The sequence below is a fragment of the Cetorhinus maximus genome, chromosome 36, assembly GCF_964194155.1.
Source record: "Cetorhinus maximus chromosome 36, sCetMax3.hap1.1, whole genome shotgun sequence".
In the NCBI taxonomy this organism is placed as follows: domain Eukaryota; kingdom Metazoa; phylum Chordata; class Chondrichthyes; order Lamniformes; family Cetorhinidae; genus Cetorhinus; species Cetorhinus maximus.
In genome coordinates this window covers 4,123,853-4,144,387 of record NC_135914.1, presented here as the reverse complement: position 1 = coordinate 4,144,387, position 20,535 = coordinate 4,123,853, and the positions used below count along the sequence as shown (strand labels likewise).

Sequence of the window (20,535 nt, the reverse complement as noted above, 5' to 3'; positions counted from 1 at the left end):
TGAAGCGGCGGAGAAACATGAAACCAAACGCCGGATGGAATTTGTTTTGGTGCGGTCCACGCCCGCACGCGTACAGCTGCAAAGGTATATATATATTTTTTTTAAAAAACAGGCCCTCCAATTTTACTTGCGGAGGGGACAAAGAGGGTCACAGCAGCCGGGTGGCCCTCTGAAGCCGAGGCGGTCCCCGATTGCTGGAAAGGGATGAGCTGTGAGCCGGGCTGGAAAAGTATGGGTTTCTCAGCTTTGAGGAAGAGGGGACGGTGGGAAGGAGGGGGGAGAGAGGGGAGGGGAGGGGAGAGAGAGGGAGGGGGAGAGAGAGGGAGGGGGAGAGAGGGAGGGGAGAGAGAGGGGAGAGAGAGGGAGGGGGGAGAGAGAGGGAGGGGGGGGAGAGAGGGGAGGGAGAGAGAGAGAGGGGAGGGAGAGAGAGGGAGGGGGAGAGAGAGAGGGGGAGGGGGAGGGGAGGGGGAGAGGGAGGGAGGGGGAGAGGGAGGGAGGGGGAGAGGGAGGGAGGGGGAGAGGGAGGGAGGGGGAGAGGGAGGGAGGGGGAGAGGGAGGGAGGGGAGAGGGGGAGAGGGAGAGGGGGAGAGGGAGGGAGGGGGAGAGGGGGAGAGGGAGGGAAGGAGGGGGAGAGGGAGGGAGTGGGAGAGAGAGGGAGTGGGAGAGAGAGGGAGGGGGAGAGAGAGGGAGGGGGAGAGAGAGGGAGAGGGAGGGGGAGGGAGAGGGAGGGGGAGGGAGAGGGAGGGAGAGAGAGAGGGAGGGAGAGAGAGAAAGGGAGGGGGGAGAGAGAGAGGGAGGGGGGAGAGAGGAGAGGGAGGGGGGAGAGAGAGGGAGAGAGAGAAAGGGAAAGGGTCAATCCGAATCGCGGCTTCGAATGAAATGTCGAGGGGGTGGTCCCACAAGGGCAAACGAAACACGGGGGTTGGGAATGGGGGCTCTGACCAGGTTAAATCGGGGTCCAGTCAGCTTTAGGATGGTGGGCGGGAAGATTGACACACAGGGGTGGGCGGGCGGAGAGTATCGCAGAAACAGCCAGGGGAAAGGGGAAAAGGAGATGGGGATAAAAGCAAAATACTGCGGGTGCTGGAATTCTGAAACAAAGAAATGGGGAAAACGCTGGAAAAAACGCAGCGTCTGTGGAGAGAGAGAGAGAGAGAGAGAGAGAAAACCCCCAGAGTTAATGTTTCTAGTCAGCGCGGACCCTGGAGGAGGAGGCGTACGGACTCGAGACGTTAATTGTTTGTCTCTCCCCACCGGTGCTGCGCTTTCCCCAGCATCGTGGGGTTTGGTTTTGTAAGGTGTGAGAGGGGGCGCGCGGGTCGGGAGCCCTTTGTTGGCACATCACTGAGCGGGGAGCGAGGCCAGACGGATCGGCAGGGTCGGAGGGGGGAGTGGGGTAGGGGAGAAGGACCTGTCCTGAGGGTGGCGGTGGAGGCACTGCCTGGGAAGGGTGAGCACACACCGGGCTTCGGGGACATCGCACCAGGCAAGGCCGCCAGCCCCAGCCCCGGGAGGACGGGGGCTGAGCGACAAGCACGACCCCACCGGGACCACCACACACGGTCCCAGTGCCTCCTCGTCCCCTCCCCGCTCACCAAACTCCCTCTGCTTCCCCCACCCCCCCAAACAAAACCTTTTAAAATCAAAAAGTAAAATCAAAGTTTGTGCGTATATATTTTTTTTTAATATAAATATCAGCTTCGAAGGGGGAGCGGGTGGGTTTTTTTGGGGGGGTGGGCAGGTGGGCAGAGGGGGCTGTGCTTCACGTAGCAATCGCTGCGTGTCTCCCCAGGGTAAAATTAAACCGCCGGTAAAAGATGTTTGGGAGACGGCAGCGAGCGTCTCACAGCGCTGGGCGAGAGGCAGCTTTCTCTGCCCCCACCAAAAGGTTCCCACCGGCAGATTTATAATCACAGGATCCCCCCCCCCCGCCCCTCTCCGGGACAGGGCTTAAGTTCCAGTTTGGAGGCGTCGCTGGGCACCCGAGCCCGCTGCAGGGCCGGCGATCACGGGGGGGGCAAAACCCCACCCCCCACCTCCCCCAGGTTAAAACCGGCGGCTTCTGCGCTGCCCAGGCCAAAGGGGCTGCTAACTCAGGAAAGGTTCCAGAGGTTTGTACCCATGTAGAGACCTTCTACAGTGTTCGTAGGCGGTGGGGGGGGGAGAAACAAAATGAAAAAAATATATACAGGGTGGGGATCGGTTAAACCAACAGGACCTATCTCCGGACACCCCTTAGCAGCTTCCAAGTGCTGTCATCTTTAACTGACTGGGTCACTTAAACAGGGGCGGGTATTAACCCTGCCCCTTCAATCGGCATCCATTAAAGCTACAAATACCCTAAGAAGGTGGGCTGCTCGTGCTATGGCAGCTCGCTGCTTCATATCCATCAATGTGTTGAATGCCGGGCGCCACTTTGACTAAACCGCTGAGTCAACATTGGCCCCATTCAATTTTACTATGTTAACAGTCACGCTGGTTGTGTGTGACACACACGGACGGACGGGACCAAATGTTGGGGGCAGGGTGAATTTGCCCCTCCCATCACGTCCAGCGTGGCTTGGCAGCGGGCTGGCAGAGCTGGCATTTCGTTTTTACCATTGGGGCAGGGGGGGCGGCTGTGCAAGGGGCTGCCCCCGGTTTTCCTTATCCTCCATTTCTTTTGGCAAAGGGCCAAGCGGGTGGCGATGTGTGACCCTGCCCCGATTCACGAGGCGGGGGGGGGGGGGGGAGAGAGAGGCCATCGCCTCTTTACCGAGCCTCGCCCGCCGAGGCCCCCCTAGAGTCACCCGCTCGGCCGCAGGCAACCCCATGACGCTCTGGCGCGACCTTCAACCCCTACCCAAACAGGGGTCAAAGGGCTCGCTTACGCCCACATAAAATATTGGCGGCTGCCGCAAAAATCAAAATCTGATCAGGGTTCGATTGGTAAAACAGCCAAATCAATAATCAATAAAAACAACAAAAACACACACCAGACACTTCAGAAGCACACACGGTGGGTCAGGAGTTACGAGGTGCCCCACGCACCCCCCCCACCGGATACCCTCTCGCGGCTGTTTCTGTAGCCGAGTTCCCAGCCGGCGGGCGATTTCTATCTCTGCGCGTTTCCGGGGGGGGGGGGGGTGGGGGTGGGGAGGGGGGTTCTGATGTGGGGAGGGGGCAGGCGGCTGGGTTGGGGGAGGGGGTAGGCGGTGCAGAAGACCAGCAGCTCCCTCCCTCTCCGACCCGCCCGCGAACATACCTCTCTCCGAGGGATGGGAGGCACCGAGGGAGCTGGGGGCGGGGGGTGTGTGTGTGTGTGTGGGGAGGGGGAGGGGGAAAATGGAATGAAGCCCGATTGATTCTGTTGGTTCATGAGTGCGAGGGCTGGGGGGAGGGTGGTGGGGTGGGGGGGATGTGGTTTTTCTCCCCCTCCTTTCTGTATATTTGTGTATATACTTATATATATATATATATATAAAAACCACAATATTTAGATTGAACTTAATTTTCTACCCCCCCGCCCCCCCACCCCCCTCCCCTCCTCCATCAGATATGGTAGGAAAATGTCTGCCTCAGCCCGCTCCATGTGGCTATTCAGCCTCCTGTCAGCCTGCGAGCTTGCTCGTGACCAGTGAAGACTTCCTCTGCGGCAGGTCCTCTGGTGTGGGGATGTGGTCGCCCGTCACCAGGTTCTTGTCTGTCCCGCTGTTCGGCGGCTGCTTGTTCTTCATCTTGGCCTTAGCCATGTTGTAATCTCCGGAGTCAAAGTACTTCTGCTACAGAGTAAAAAGGAACGGCGGGGTGGGGGGGTGTAGGTGGAGGAGGAGGAGGAGGATGGAGAGGGAGAGGGAGAGCGGGCGGGGGGTCAAGAAGAGAAGGCGAGAGGTTTAGCAGGAGCACTCGAGACAAAAAAAAATTAAAAAAGGTTCAAGGGAGAGGAAATAAAACACGAGCGTGCCAGGGTCTGGGAAGTCTTGTCAAGCGGAAATGTTTATAACCGTGTGGCTCCGTCTCCACGGACGCCCACCTCAGCTGCTGAGTATTTCCAGCACTTTCCGCGTTTATCTCCAGCCTCCAGGGCGCTTTCAGATGTTGTGATCTGGAAGGCTCTGCCCCTTCGCCCACCCCCACCCCCCAACATACACACACACACACACAATCACTATATCTTGCTCATGCCCCCTTTATTCCTTCCTTGAAATAGAAGAGGTTGAGGGGTGACCTAATGAGGTGGGGGGGTCACCCGAACTGAGGCGTACAAAATTATAAGGGGCCTAGATAGCGTAGACAGAAAAAACTTGTTTCCTCTGGCTGAGGAGTCAAATACCAGGGGGCCATAGGTTTAAGGTGATTGGCAGGAGGAATAAAGGGGGCATGAGCAAGAAACTGCGCCCAGTGGTGGGCATATGGAATTCACTGACTAAATTGGTGGTCGAGGCTGAAACGCTAAACTCAATTAAAAGATACGAGCAAGGGTGGGGAGGGGGGAGCGAGGGCAGGGAGGGGGGAGCAGGGGGAAGGGGGGAGAGAGATTTCCCCACTGGGTACAGCATCACCTGACACGGAGTTTATGGTGCACACTCCTTACCCCTTTCTGCAGCCTCTTCATTAAGAACTCGGAGCCCCCGGGTCTTATACCCAAAACTGGATACTTGGCTTTTAGTTTGACTTCTTCTGCTTTCTCTGGGCTCATTGCCCCTTTCTCCTGCGTGTCCTGATAGCGGCACAAGAGGGAGAGAAAAAAACATCATTAAGACCAAGTCACTGGATCCAGGCAGCAATACCATACCAGAGACTCGTACCTGCTCTGCCTGAGTCTACGTGCCCACTTGCTGCGAGTGTTTTGGAAAGCCCCGAGGGTCAGCGCCTCTCCTCTTATAATTTTTCTGCACGGCCCAAGGAGGGCCAACATCTTACACCGCCTCCGATTGCTCTCACGAAAATACACGAGGCCAAGGGCCCCCGTGTACCCCACAGCAGGCTCCCTGGGCCTCGCCCCGCTGTTAACAGCATGGCAACCCACAAGGGCGGATCAGAAAAACACCCGGAGGCATCCTGAAGATGCGTAAGGAATTTCCATGTTAGTCACTGGACATTATGGGGAATACAGGGCACAGGAGGAGGCCAGTTAGACTCTCGTACCCTCCCCCCACCCCCCCATTCAGTGAGATCACGGCTGCTCTGTATCTTACCCACCTTGGCTCAGTAACCCTTCACAACCACCCCCCCACCCCCCCACCCACTCCCACCCCCCCAACTCACCACCCCCCCACCCCCCCACCCACTCCCACCCTCCACTCACCCCCCCCCCACCCCCCACCCCCACCCCCACCCCCCACCCACTCCCACCCCCCACCCCCCCGTCCCAACTAAAATCTATCCATCTTGGTTTTGACATTCTCAATTAACACCCTCACCACACCAGCCTCTGGGGGGGGGTGGGGGTGGAGAGAGTTCCAGATTCCCACTCCCCCTGTGTGTGTGTGTGTGAAGTGCTTCCTGACATCACCCCTGAACGGCCTGGCTCCCATTTTAAGGTTCTGCCCCCCTGTTCCAGACTCTCTCCCCACCCCCCGACTAGAGGAAATAGTTTCTCTCTGTCGACCCGATCGAATCTTTTAACCATCTTAAACCCCATCACCCCATCATCTTCCACCCTCGAGGGGATACAAGCCGAGTGTGTGTGTGACCCACCCTCGGAGTTTAACCCCTTCAGTCTCTCTTCGCTTGGTAGAATTTCCTTTTCCGAGCTGGGGTGAGCAGCTTGGCTGGGGGGGGTGGGGGAGATAACACCCTTCAAATGTTGGTGGGTGGAAAATCACGCCCCAATTTTGCAAGCCCTCTCCCAATTTACAGCGAAAACAGAGCGGGTATCGGAGTCTTGCCTGGGAGTCCGAGGGAAGCTGGTTACAGCACCAGGGCCGATTCAAGGCTGATGCCAACAAGCTTGGGTTTTGCAGGTTTTAAGAGGAAGAGGGGACTAGGGAGTTGCAGATTTGAGACACTCTGTGGGAGAGAAGTCTCAATACCAGCACCAGGGGGGTGGGGAGTCAGGGGGAGTTTCTCGCGGTAAATAATTCTGAAAGAGATTCAAGCTGACTGCAAAACACCCCCAACCCACCCCCCTCCCGACCACCTTCCTTCCCACGTGGGAGACACCCGGTGCTCTGAGCGGTTTCGTAAACAGCATCTGGCAAGAACACGGTGAGCAAACGCAGGGCGAGTGCGCGACACCGAACTGTACAGAGCAGCAGATTCGAGCGTCCAGACTGTGCTCGGTGGAGCAGAGGGGTTGCTGCTCCGATTGACATCAGCACCCTCGGGTTGGGGGCTGGGGTGGGGGGGGTATGAAGGAGTCAGGGGTCCCTCCCTGATTCCTACGCTCTGCTTGAGGGCAGTTCCTCTGCTCATTTCTCCACGCCTCGCAGTTTCCTCCTCAGTGGCTGACAGGAGCCTCCAGGTTGCAATGAGCGACATGACCGGGGAAAAGGACACACGAGGTGGGTTTCCCGTTGTCCTTCCTCACGTTGTGCTTAAAAGGAAACACAAGGTTCCTCCACCTGTGAGGGGCCGCTGTCCCTTGAGGTTCTAGCTCTACCGCCACCACTGCTGAAAATTCACCGGTCCTGCTGTTGACCACCCCTGACCCCGAGCGTGGGACCCTTAGCTGGACATGGGGTGACTCTCTTCAGGACAGGGGCGACCACCCCGAGGTCTCAAATGACCCCATTACCCTATACGACTCTGTGAGCCCCGCTCAAAGATGCTGGAGAGGAGGCCGGGGGCTGCAATGGCACCGCTCTCCGGCGATCAGGAGTCCCGCCTCCTCCTCTGCCCGGGCACCGGCAGGGAGACAGAGATAACTCCTTTCACCACCTCGGGGTGCTCCAAAGCACTCCGCAACGAATGTAGCCTTTTCCGACGCATAGCCACTGCTGTAATGGGGGAAGCAAGGCAGCCGGCAGCATATGAATTAGAAGCAGGAGTAGGCCATTCGGCCCCTCGAGCCTGTTCCGCCAGTCAATAAGATCGCGGCTGATCTGATTGTCACCTCAACCCCACATTCCCGCCTACCCCCCGATAACCTTTCACCCCCTCGCTTATCAAGAATCTATCTCGCTCTGCCTTAAAAATATTCAAAGGCTCTGCTTCCACCACCTTTTTGAGGAATAGAGTTCCAAAGACTCACGAACCTCAGAGAGAAAACATTTCTCCTCATCTCTGTCTTAAACGAGCGACCTCTTATTTTTAAACAGTGACCCAATGCGATAATGACCCAGATCCTGTGTGTGTGTGTGTGTGTGTGTGTGTGTTTTTAAAAAAAGTGATGTTGGTCGAGGGATAAATATCGGCCCCAGGACACTGGGGAGAGCTACCCCTCGCCTGCTCTTCTTCCAATAGCAGCTGTGGAATCTTTTACATCCACCCGAGGAGGCAGACGGGGCCTCGTTTTAACGTCTCACTGGAAAGGTGTCTGTGCCGAAGGTCTTGGCGAGCTCTCTCAGATGGTAAAGTACTACACTAGCTTGCCCTCAGCGAGTCAAACGCCCGTTGTTTAACATTTCAAACAGGCAAGAGGTTCTGCAGTTCTCTAAATGCAATCTGCACTGTAATATAGACCAAACCGTACAGCACGGTTACAATTACTTCCGCTGCTCTGTGGTATTCACAGACCACAGATATGTCAACAAGTTATTTCTGTATAAATATAGCGCAAACTAAAGATCCTCCGTGTATTATGAAACTCTCCAACGGTATGGGCCATCGTGCTGTATGAACTTAAATTAAGGTAATCACAAAGGACAGAGGTGGCTAAAGCAGACTGGGGAAAACAGGTTAAAACAGGGGATGGCAGACAGCTTGAGGAGATAGCCCCTAACTTTCGACGAAGGTATATTCCATTGAGAAATAAAGACTCTTGGGAGAAGGATGCACCATCAGTGGCTAACTCAGGAAATTAAGGATGGTATCAGACTGAAAAAAAAGATGTATAATGCTGCAAAGGTTAGCGGCAGGACAGAAGATTGGGAAAATTTTAGAAGCCAGCAAAGAATGACTAAAATAAGATAAAATAAAAAGGAAGAAATTTAAGAGAGTACACTAGCAAATATAAAAACGGGCAATTAAAGCTTCAAGGAGTGTATATAAGGGAAAGCAGTAGGTAAAGTGAGCTCTGGTGCCTTAGAGAGTGAGACTGAGGAATTAATAATGGAAACAAGGAAAAAGCAGGGATTTTGAATAGTAGACACAGAATAGGACATTTAGTAAATCAGTCAGGAAGAGTCAACATGGTTTTGTGAAAGGGATAACGTGTTTGACTAGAGTTTATTAAATTTACGAGAGCTCTTTGAGGGCTTAACAAGTAGTACGGATAAAGGGGAACCAGTAGATGTGATGTATTTGGATTTCCAAAAGACAACAAAAAAACAAAGAAAAGTACAGCACAGGAACAGGCCCTTCGGCCCTCCAAGCCTGCGCCGATCATATTGCCCGTCAATTAAAACATTTTGCACTTCCGGGGTCCGTATCCCTCTATTCCCATCCTATTCATGTATTTGTCAAGCTGCCTCTTAAACACCACTACCGTACCTGCTTCCACCACCTCCTTTGGCAGCGAATTCCAGACACTCACTACCCTCTGCCTAAAAAACTTGCCCCGCACATCTCCTCTATAGTTTTCTCCTCTCACCTTAAATCTATGTCCCCTAGTAATTGACTCTTCCACCCTGGGAAAAAGCTTCTATCTACTCTGTCTATGCCACTCATAATTTTGTAAACTTCTATCGTCACCCCTCAATCTCCGTCGCTCTAGTGAGAACAATCTGAGTTTCTCCAACCTCTCCTCATAGCTAATAACCTCCAGACCAGGCAGCATCCTGGTAAACCTCCTCTGCACCCTCTCCAACGCCTCCATATCCTTCTGGTAATGTGGCGACCAGAATTGCACGTAATATTCCAAGTGTGGCCTAACCAAGGTTCTATACAGCTGCAGCATGACTTCCCAGCTTTTATACTCAATACCCCTGCCAATGAAGGCAAGCGATAAGACACTCGATAAGGTTCCACATATAACAGTTAGTGCAGAAGAGCTCATGGGTGATGCATTTGTATGGATAGAGGATTGACTAACTAACAAGAAACAGAGAACCAAGAGAAATGGGGCATTTTCAGGTTGGCAAACTGTAACTAGCAGAGTGCCACAGGGATCAGTGCTGGGGCCACAACCATTTACAATCTACATTAAATACTTGGATGAAGGGACCGAATGTATTGTAGCTAAATTTGCTAACGATACAAAGATAAAGTAGGAAGGTAAGTTGTGAGGAGGATACAAAGGGATATAGATAGGTTAAGCGAATGGCTAAAAATTTGACAGATGGAGATGTGGAAAAACGTGAAGTTGATCACTTTGGCAGGGAGAATAGAAAAGCAGATTGTTATTTAAATGGAGAGAGACAGCAGAATGCTGTGGTAGAGAGGGATCTGGGTGTCCTGGTAAGTTTGCAGGTACAGCAAGTAAGGAAGGCAGAGGGAATGTTGGTCTTTATTGCAAGGGGGGGGTGGAGTGTAAAAGTAGGGAAGTCTTTGTCACAACCGTGCAGGGCATTGGTGAGACTGCATCTGGAGCACTGTGTACAGCTTTGGTCTCCTTACTTAAGGAGTTCAGTTCAGCTAATTCCTGGGATGAAGGGGGTTTGTCTTATGAAGAAAGGTTGAGCAGGTTGGGCCTATTCTCATTGGAGTTTGGAAGAATGAGGGTGGATCTATTGAAACATAAAAGATTCCGAGGGTGGGTGCTGGGAGGGTGTTACTCCTCGTGGGGGGAAATTTAGTTTGGGGGGGCGGGGGGCACAGTTTAAAAATAAGGGGTCTCCCATTGAAGACGGAGATGAGGAGGAATTTCTTCTCCCAGAGGGTCGTGAGTCTGCGGAATTGTCTTCCCCAGAAGGTGGTGAAGGGAGGGTTAGACAGGGGTTTTTATGAAGGGAGTCAAGGGTTGGGGGTGGGGGCAGGCAGGAAAGTGCAGTTGAAGCCACAGCCATAATCTGAATGACAGACAAGGCTCAAGGGGCAGATTGGTCTAGTCTCTCCCCCCACACCCCCACTCCTATTTCTTATGATCTTCTACTCGGTGTAGAAACAAAGACAGAGAGGCCTCCCTCTGGGAGTGCTGGTCTGGCCTGGAGTGCTGACCGGAACCCCACTGCCCCCTGAAATAAAAACAAACTTCCAGCAGGTCTGGCAGTGTCTCTGGAGAGAGAAAGAGAGTTAACGCTCAGTCCAACATGACCCTTCTCTGGAACAGTGGGCTGACTCGGGGGGCGGGGGAGAGAGTGCTCCCAGCCGAGCTAAAGATGTAAATCAGAAGCAAAGCCAGATAAAGGCAGGAAATATGAAAAGAGGAGAGGGGAGTGAGCGTGTAGAATGGGAAGAGAGATTTCAAATGTCCGTCACACAGCAAGTCTGGCCTGCCGCGTATGACGTGCTTTTTCTGGTCTTTATTACTCCCACGCGCATTGACGTGAAAAGGCAGATCACTGCGAGTGGAAAGTGCGTGGTGGGTGCCTCAGGTGCAGCTCATCGTGGATTCTCGGTTCCCTCTGCCCAACCCCAGTCCGCGTGCAGTTCAGTGGCCTCTTTGCGAATTAGGATCGCTTCTCGGCCTTTTGGCTAAGATCAAGTGTTGCAGGGGCGACACCTTGGTCCTGCCAAGGCAAGGTTGGGATGGAAGGGCTATAACCAATCGAAATCCATACCGTGGGTTACCTATCACCGTCCGAGTCACGGTGAACCACAGCGAAGGAGGATCACCTATGGATCGGGGCTTCTTCGCCAGGAGGAACCTGTTGAAGGCGTGCGGCTTCGAAGCTCCGGAGATCTTCACCCTGCAGGACTCCCGCAAAGGTGGTTATTTCGACGTGACGTTCAAGCGGGTGGCAGACTGCGTCCAGCTCCTGAGGGTGTTCGAGGAGAAGAGAGACCTGCCGGAGATGAAGATCCTGACGGCGGAGCCGCACTTTTCTCTGCCGTTGCAACGGGAACGTGTGGTGATGGTGCATGTGTACAACCCCTTCGTCCCTGTCGCCGACGTGGTCACCTTCCTCACCAGGTACTTCGATAAGGTGGGGAGCGGCACCGAGATTCGAGACGACTTGGGGATCTGGACAGGCAAACGCCTGTTTAAGGTCACGCTAAAGACCGATGGTAAGGGAGCCATTTTCCACCCTCCTTCAAGTTTCGCTATCGGGGGAAACCGTGGCTACCTGGTCTACGCTGGGCAACCCAAGCATTGTCGCTCATGCGGCAAGGCTGGTCATGTGGCGGCCAACTGCAGCGCCTCCCTCTGCAAGATCTGCAAACAGGAAGGGCACCAGACAAAAGACTACAAACAGGCCAAGTGCTGCAACCTGTGTGGCGAGGCAGGTCACCTCTACAGGACCTGCCCCAAACGCTGCCGTACTTACGCACAGGCAGCCAAAGCCGACGAGGGGGAAGCAGAAGAAATGTTTCGTGTCACTCCAACCACCAAGGCCCCCAGGGAGCTCAACGGGACAAAGGAGGACACAGAGAGAGACAAGGTGGAGAAAGAGATTGAGGCAACAGAGAGCCAATCAACAGCACTACCCCCTGAACCTCCCAGTCCTCAGGACAGCGAATCAATGGAGGAGGAGGCAGCAGTGGAAAACCAGCAGGGGGAGTGGCGGACGGTGAAGAACAACAAAAGTAAGAAGGAGCGAAGAAGCAGCAAAGCCATTTCCCAGAGAAGCGGCAAGAGGCGTCTCCCATCCGACATGGATGACAAGGGCAGCAGCTCTTCGGACGATGAAGTGCCAGGGCGGCACCGACAGAAGAGGCGGCAAAGCTCCAGGGCGTTGGAGGACGAGACACCCGAGCTCCAGAACATTGGAGACAACAAGGAGACCAGCGCACCCCAACTTTGCCTGCAACCTGAGGAGGCCAGTGCACCACAGCCCCTGGAATCTGGGAGCAGTGAGGAAATCATCGCACCCCAGCTCCAGGAAGCCGGGAACAGCAACACCCCAGAGGGGGTGAGTTTTGGAGAAGCTTCTCCAGCAAAGGTCATCTCAAAACCCGCTCTCTACGTGAACCTCCAGATGCCACCTGAGCAGAACACTGCCAAGGAGATCTACCTCAGCCCATCCAAAGTGAAGGAATTTGAGCTCACTAAGGGTATGAAGGAGCAGACTAAAGGTCTGGGACTCTCAGAGACAGGGGGTTTGGTAGGAGAATAAATGCTTTAAAATGGGTTTAAAGATTGTATCCATAAATGTGCGTAGCATTAAATCTACTACGCGATGTGTTGCGACCTTGGACTACCTAGCCAAGGTCAAAGCTGACCTGTTGTTTCTGCAGGAGTGTGCGATACCGCACCTCAGCTCCTACAGGCAATGGTCACGATGGTGGTCCCATGGGCCATCGATCTGGTCGGGCGGAAACGACTCTCGTTCCTCCGGCCTGGGTATTCTGCTGCGGGGAGGCAACTTCACCGTCTCCGAGGTTAAGGAGGTGGTGGGCGGGCGACTCCTCGTAGCAGACGTAATGTACAAGAACGCTCCACTCCAGTTAATTAACGTGTATGGCCCGGCACAAGGGGCTGAGCGGCTGGAGGTTTTTCAGCAGCTCCCACTGCTGCTGGCGACCTCCAGGCCGGTCACTCTGGGCGGTGACTTCAACTGCATCATCGATGCGGCTGGACGATCCGGCAGGGCCGGCAGCAGATTGGACGCTACGTCCAGATCCCTGATGGAAACAGTTAAGGATGCCAAGCTGCACGACGTCTTCAGCAACCCTGCAGACGGAGCGCAGCGTAGATACACCTGGTCGCGGCCAGACGGGTCCATTCGTTCCAGGATAGACTTCCTGTTTGTGTCCCGTGCATTCACAGTCAGATCCACCGACGTCAAGCCGGTGTTCTCTGACCACTGCCTCCTACTGGCGGACTGCCACTTGGAGAAGGACCTGAGGGTGGGCAGGGGGGCATGGAAGCTAAATGTGCAACTGCTGACCCCAGAGAACATTGAGGAGCTCAAGAGGGATTACAAAGGTTGGAGAACCGTGAAACCCCTCTTTGAGTCCCTGACACACTGGTGGGAAGCGATCAAGGGAAGCATCAAGAGGTTTTTCATCCTCAAAGGCACCCAGAAAGCTAGAAAGGAACAGAGGGAAATGTCCCGACTCCAGAAAAAGATGCAGAATCTGCTCCGGCTGCAGTCGATGGGGGTCGATGTCAAGGAGGAGCTCCAAGAGGTGAAGGGCCAGCAAGCCTCGCACTTTGCCTCGGAGGCCTCCAAGATCATCTTCCGTTCCAGAGTCCGCTCCGTGGAGCAGGATGAGACGTGCTCACGTTTCTTCTTCCAAAAGGTACACAGAGAGAGCTCTGTGATCAGCAGCCTGAAGGAAGAAGACGGCTCAGTAAAGTCATCACGGTCCGACATTCTGAGGATCAGCAAATCCTTTTATGCCGGATTGTATGACGTGAAGCCCACGGACAGCACGGCCTCCCAGTCCTTCCTGTCCTCTATCACGGAGGTCTTAGACGACAGTACGCGGGAGAGCCTGGACAAACTGCTAACTCCTGATGAACCGACTAAGGCCCTTGAGTCCTTCGAGAAGAGTAAAACTCCCGGAAGCGACGGCTTGCCGGCGGAGTTGTATTCGGCTCTGTGGGACTTGATCGGCCCAGACCTGCTAGGAGTGTACGAGAGTATGCTCCTGGCCGGTAGTATGTCAGAATCCATGAGGAAAGGCATCATCACCCTCATCTATAAGCACAAGGGGGAAAGGGAGGAAATTAGAAATTGGCGACCCATTTCACTGTTGAATGTGGACTATAAGATTCTGTCCAAGGTCATCGCCAATCGGGTCAAATCCGCTCTGGAATTGGTGATTCACCCTGACCAGACCTGCTCTGTGCCAGGTAGGAAGATCTCTGACAGCCTCGCGCTGCTCAGGGATACGATTGCCTATGTACAGGACAGGGGTGTGGATACCTGCCTCATCAGCTTGGATCAGGAGAAGGCCTTTGACAGAATATCGCACACCTACATGGGGGATGTGCTCCCCAAAAATGGGCTTTGGGGAGGGAATTCGAAATTGGATCCAACTGCTCTACACTAACATCAGTAGCGCAGTCTCAATCAATGGGTGGGAAACAGATAGCTTTCCGATTAAATCTGGATGCAGGCAGGGCTGTCCTCTCTCACCTGTCCTTTTCGTGTGCTGCATAGAACCCTTTGCCAAGTCCATCAGGAAGGATCCGGGCATAAGAGGAGTGACGATCCCAGGCAGTGGAGGCACTCAGGTAAAAGCCTCCCTGTACATGGACGACGTCGCCGTCTTCTGCTCGGATCCGCTGTCGGTGCGCAGACTGATGCACATCTGCGACCAGTTCGAACTGGCCTCGGGAGCCAAGGTAAATCGTGGGAAGAGCGAGGCCATGTTCTTTGGGAACTGGGCTGACCGATCCTTTGTCCCCTTCACTGTCAGGGCTGACGGCCTGAAGGTGCTGGGGATATGGTTCGGAGGGACCGGGGCATGCGTTAGAAACTGGAAGGAGCGAGTGGCTATGGTGAAAAGGAAACTGGGCATGTGAGAGCGACGCTCCCTCTCCATTGCGGGTAAGAACCTGGTCATCAGGTGTGAGGCACTCTCGCTGTTGCTGTACGTGGCGCAGGTCTGGCCCATTCCAGACTCCTGCGCGATGGCGATCACTCGAGCCATCTTCCGCTTTATCTGGAGGTCGAAAATGGATCGTGTCCGCAGGGACGCGATGTACAAGCCTCTAGATAAAGGGGGAAAAGACGTGCCCAACATCGCCCTCATACTGATGGCCACCTTTGTGTGTGGCTGCATCAAGCGGTGCGTAGACCCTCAGTACGCAAACACCAAGTGTCACTACGTGCTGAGGTTCTACCTGTCCCCGGTGTTGCGAAGGATGGGTCTGGCCACGCTGCCGCGGAACGCTCCAAGTAGTTGGACCGTGCCGTACCACCTGTCCCTGGTGGAAAAATTTATGCAGAAAAACACCTTTGACCACAAGTCCATCAGGCAGTGGTCAGCACGTAACGTCCTAGAGGCCCTGAGGGAAAAGGAGAGGGTGGACCCTGTGGGATGGTTCCCCGAGCAGACTGTCAAAGTCATTTGGCAGAATGCCTCATCGCCAGAACTTTCCAACAAGCACCAAGACGTAGCTTGGCTGGTGGTGAGAAAGGCCCTCCCCGTCAGATCCTTCCTACACGCCAGGAGGCTCACCCCCTCTGCACGTTGCCCTCGAGGTGGCTGTGGTGGGGAAGAGACCGTTGTTCACCTCCTTGTGGATTGTGCCTTTGCAAAGAAAGTCTGGAGAGAGATGCAGTGGTTGCTGTCGAGGTTCATCCCGAGCAGTTCTGTGACACAGGACTCTGTGCTCTACGGGCTGTTCCCAGGGACACACACCGAGACAAACATCGACTGCAGCTGGAGGATCATCAACTCGGTGAAAGACGCGCTTTGGTCTGCCCGAAACTTGTTGGTCTTCCAGCGCAAAGAGTTGTCCCCGACCGATTGTTGCGGACTGGCACAATCCAAAGTCCAGGACTACGTGCTGAGGGACGCACTAAAGCTTGGGGCAGCTGCCGCAAAGGCGCAATGGGGAAGGGTCGCTGTCTAAGACCTTTCTGCCACAGCGCACCGAGAGACTGGGAACTGTTTAGAGCCCCTCGGGCTGTACAGCTCAAAATGAAAGGCTGTAAATGATTGTAATATTGTTTGTACTGATGCACCTGGTGATACATTTTGTAAAAGTTTAACCTGGATTGTACCCTTGTAATGGTGTTTTTGAAATGGTTTGGAATGTGATTGAAGATATTTTATGAATAAAGTATATTTTTGCAAAAAAAAAAAAATTAGAACGAGAGGAAGTTCCCAGCAGGTGGGTGTGTAGGTGTGGTTAGAGTGTCAATGCCACAATTTTACAATTCTCACCCTGGTGTTCAAATCCCTCCCCACCCATGTGGCCTGCTCCAGCCCCTAAACCCCTCCCTATCTCTGTAACCTCCTCCAGCCCCGACACCCCTCCCTATCTCTGTAACCTCCTCCAGCCCCTACACCCCTCCCTATCTCTGTAACATCCTCCAGCCCCTACACCCCTCCCTATCTCTGTAACCTCCTCCAGCCCCTACACCCCTCCCTATCTCTGTAACCTCCTCCAGCCCCTACACCCCTCCCTATCTCTGTAACCTCCTCCAGTCCCTACACCCCTCCCTATCTCTGTAACCTCCTCCAGCCCCTACACCCCTCCCTATCTCTGTAACCTCCTCCAGTCCCTACACCCCTCCCTATCTCTGTAACCTCCTCCAGCCCCTAAACCCCTCCCTATCTCTGTAACCCCCTCTAGCCCCTATGCCCCTCCATTTCCCTGTAACCTCCTCCAGCCCCTACACCCCTCCCTTTCCCTGTAACCTCCTCCAGCCCCTATACCCCTCCCTTTCCCTGTAACCTCCTCCAGCCCCTACACCCCTCCCTATCTCTAACCTCCTCCAGCCCCTAAACCCCTCCCTATCTCTGTAATCTCCTCCAGCCCCTACACCCCTCTGAGATCTCTGCACTCCTCCAATTCTGGCCTCTTGAGAATCCCATGATTCCCATCGCTCCAACACATTGGCGGCCGTGCCTACAGCTGCCTGGGGCCCTAAGCTCTGGAATTCCCTCCATGAACCTCTCTTCTCATTTCAGCCACTCCTTAAAAAACCATCTCTCTGACTGAACATTCGGTCACTTGGCCCTGCGTATTTTTTAATTTTTTAAAAAACATTTTTTTTGGGGATCTGGGTGGGTGTCACTGGCTAGGCCAGCATTTATGGCCCATCCCTATTTGCTCTTGAGAAGGTGGTGGTGAGCTGCCTTCTTGAGCCGCTGCAGTCCATGTGGTGTAGGTACACCCACCGTGCTGTTAGGAGGGAGTTTCAGGATTTTAACCCAGCCACAGTGAAGGAATAGCCGATATATTTCCAAGTCAGGATGGTGAGTGGCTCGGAGGGGAACTTCCAGGTGGTGGTGTTCCCATGCATCTGCTGCCCTTGTCCTTCTAGATGGTAGAGGTCGTGGGTTTGGAAGGTGCTGTCGAAGGAGCCTTGGTGAGTTGCTGCAGTGCATCTTGTAGATGGTACACACACTGCTGCTACTGTGCATCGGTGGTGGAGGGAGTGAATGTTTGTGGATGTGGTGCCTATCAAGCGGGGCTGCTTTGTCCTGGGTGTTGTGGGAGCTGCACTCATCCAGGCAAGTAGAGAGTATTCCACCACACTCCTGACTTGTGCCTTGTAGATGGTGGACAGGCTTTGGGTGGTGAGTTACTCACTGCAGGATTCCCAGCCTCTGACCTGCTCTTGTAGTCACAGTATTTATATGGCTGATAGTGGGGGATTCAGTAATGGTAATGCCATTGAATGTCAAGGGGCGGAGGTTAGATTCTCTCTTGTTAGAGATGATCATTGCCTGGCACTTGTGTGGCGTGAATGTTATTTGCCACTTATCATCCCAAGCCTGGATATTGTCCAGGTTTTGCTGCATTTGGACATGGACTGCTTCAGTATCTGAGGAGTCACGAATGATGTTGAACATTGTGCAATCATCAGTGAACATCCCCACTTCTGACCTTATGATGGAAGGAAGGTCACTGATGAAGCAGCTGAAGATGGTTGTGCCTAGGACACTACCCTGAGGAACTCCTGCAGTGAGGTCCTGGGACTGAGATGATTGACCCTCAACAACTGCAACCATCTTCCCTCGTAATAGGAAAACTCCACTGGTTGGAGTCATACCTCCAATTCCCATTGATCCCATTTTGATAGCGCACCCTGATGCCACACTCGGTCAAATGCTGCCTTGATGTCAAGGCCAGTCACTCTTGCCTCACCTCAGGAGTTCAGCTCTTTTGTCCATATTTGGACCAAGGCTTGAGTTCAGGAGCCGAGTGGCCCTGGTGGAAACCAAACTGAGCGTCAGTGAGCAGGTTATTGCTGAGTAAGTGCCGCTTGATAGCACTGTTGATGACCCCTGTACTTTGCTGATGAACGAGAGTAGACTGATGGGGTGGTCATTGGCTGGGTTGGATTTGTCCTGCTTTTTGTTGAATTTTCCACATTTCTGGATAGATGCCAGTGTTGTAGCTGTACTGGAACAGCTTGGCTAGTGGCACAGCTAGTTCTGGAGCACAAGTCTTCAGTACTATTGACGGAATGTTGTCAGGAAGATTGTTGCAAACGCTTCAGCCTTATCTTTTGCACTGATGTGCTGGGCTCCCCCACCATTGAGGATGGGGATACTTGTGAAGCCTCCTCTTCCTGAGAGTTGTTTAATTGTCCACCACCGTCCACAACTGGATGTGGCAGGACTGCAGGTTTTCAATCAAATCCATTGTTGTGGGATCGCTTAGCTCTGTCTATCACATGCCGCCTTCACCAGGTTGACACCTTATTTTTAGGTATGCCTGGTGCTGCTCCTGGCATACCCTCCTACATCTCTACATTGAACCAGGGTTGATCCCTTGGCTTGACGGTAATGGTAGAGTGGGGGATATGCCAGGCCATGAGGTTACAGTTTGTGTTCGAGTACAATTCTGCTGCTGCTGATGGCCCACAGCGCCTCATGGATGCCCAGTTTTGAGGTGCTAGATCTGCTCGAGATCTATCCCATTTAGCACTGTTAGTGCCACAAAACATGATACAGGGTATCCTCAATGTGAAGGCGGGACTTCGTCTCCACAATGACTGTGCGGAGGTCACTCCTACTGAAGCTGTCATGGACAGATGCATCTGCGGCAGGCAGGTTGGCGAGAACAAGGTCAAGTATGTTTTTCCTTCTTGTTGGTTCCCTCACCACCTGCCACAGACCCAGTCTAGCAGCTATGTCCTACAGGACTTGGCCAGCTCGGTCCGTGGTGATGCTACCGAGCCACTGTTGAGTGATGGACTTTGAAGGCATTGAAGTCCCCCTCCCAGAGTACATTCTGTGCCCTTGCCACCCTCAGTGCTTCCTCCAAGTGGAGTTCAACATGGAGAAGCACTGATTCATCAGCTGAGGCTGGGGTGGGGGGGGTGGTACATGGTGGTAACCAGCAGGAGGTTTCCTTGCCCATGTTTGACCTGATGCCATGAGACTTCATGGGGTCCAGAGTCGATGTTGAAAACTCCCAGGCATTTCCCTCCCGACTATATACCACTGCGCCGCCACCTCTGCTGGGTCTGTCCTGCCGGTGGGACAGGACATACCCAGGGATGGTGATGGTGGTGCCTGGAACATTGTCTGTAAGGTGTTTCCATGAGTATGGCTATGTCAGGCTATTAAGCCATTGACTGGTCTGAGAGACAGCTGCGGCACAAGCGCCCAGATGTCAGTCAGGAGGACTTTGCAGGGTCGACAGGGCTGGGTTGGCCATTGCCATTTCTGGTGCCTAGGTCAATGCTTGGGGGGATTTGGGGGGGTGGGGGGGGGGTTTATCTGTTTTCATTCCTTTTTGTAGACTCTGTAGCGGTTTCATACAACTGAGAGACTTTGCTCGGCCATTTCAGAGGGGCAGTTAAGCGGCAACCACATGGCTGTGGGGTCTGGAGTCACGTGTAGGCCAGACCTGGTAAGGACGGCAGATTTCCCTCCCTAAAGGGGCATTAATGAACCAGACGGGGTTTTTATTATGACAATGGTTTCATGGTCACTGTTACCTAGACTAGAATTATTTATTAACTGAATCTAAATTCCACCAGCTGCCGTGGTGGGATTTGTCCCCGTGTCCCCAGAGCATTAGCCTGGGCCGCTGGATTACTAGCCCAGTGACACAACCACTACGCTACCCACCTTCAACAATTTCCTGCTCACGACCATCCTCTGGAGCGGCCCAGGACTTTTAACTCAATAAAAGCGGCCGTATAAACGCAAGGAGGGCTGGAGTGCCAGCCGGCAAAGCCAGAGGCAGAGATATTTTGCCGAACCGCATTGGCCCACCCTTCCTCCCCGGGACCTCGGGTGCCAATTCCAACCCGCGCCAACAGCACCCCCCCCCCCACCACCCCACCGAACTAAACCCGGGCCGGGCCACCGTCTCAGAGCAGGCTCCGGCTAAGGGAGGGAAAACCGGGCGAACACGAATCCGCAGACCAGGGCGGTGGACGGCCAGCTGCTCTGGGCTGGACAGGCCGTACGAGGTGGTGCAGCTCCGTCAACAATACACAGGAGTGCCCTTTTAGATCATGAGCTCAGGCTCCCGATCTGGATCAAAGAAGCCAAAACAAGCAGAGACGTGGAGGAAGCCAGTCAGTCAGTACAACTCATTGTAAATACAGTAATCACCAGGCTGTGCAAACACTCTGATATCATTCCTACCCCCCCCCACCAAACAACAAGAGAGTCATTTGCCGGACAAACATCCCTGTCACTTCCTCATAGTGCTGACCAGCTTTTTTTTTAAATTCAGGTGTGTGAGGGTGGGGTTAAACAAACTGGTTAAGGTGAAAAACACCATTAACCAAAGGTTAGGAATCATAAAAAGGCAAT

The 20,535-nt window shown here is 53.8% G+C and overlaps 1 protein-coding gene across 2 annotated transcripts in view; it reads right to left on the bottom strand.

Annotated features, from left to right (window-relative positions):
- Positions 1-3,521: 3,521 nt before the first annotated feature.
- Positions 3,522-20,535, bottom strand: part of LOC144672236 (alpha-endosulfine-like) — a 30,095-nt gene continuing 13,081 nt past the window's right edge. The window contains exons 2-3 of one of the 2 annotated variants that reach the window (XM_078534075.1): positions 4,574-4,699; positions 3,522-3,761 (exon numbers count right to left, since the gene is read on the bottom strand). In XM_078534075.1, the coding sequence (XP_078390201.1) occupies positions 3,591-3,761; positions 4,574-4,699 (297 nt within the window). In that variant the 3' untranslated portion in view covers positions 3,522-3,590. The remainder of the gene's footprint in view (positions 3,762-4,573; positions 4,700-20,535) is intronic. The other variant, XM_078534076.1, reaches the window with a different exon arrangement.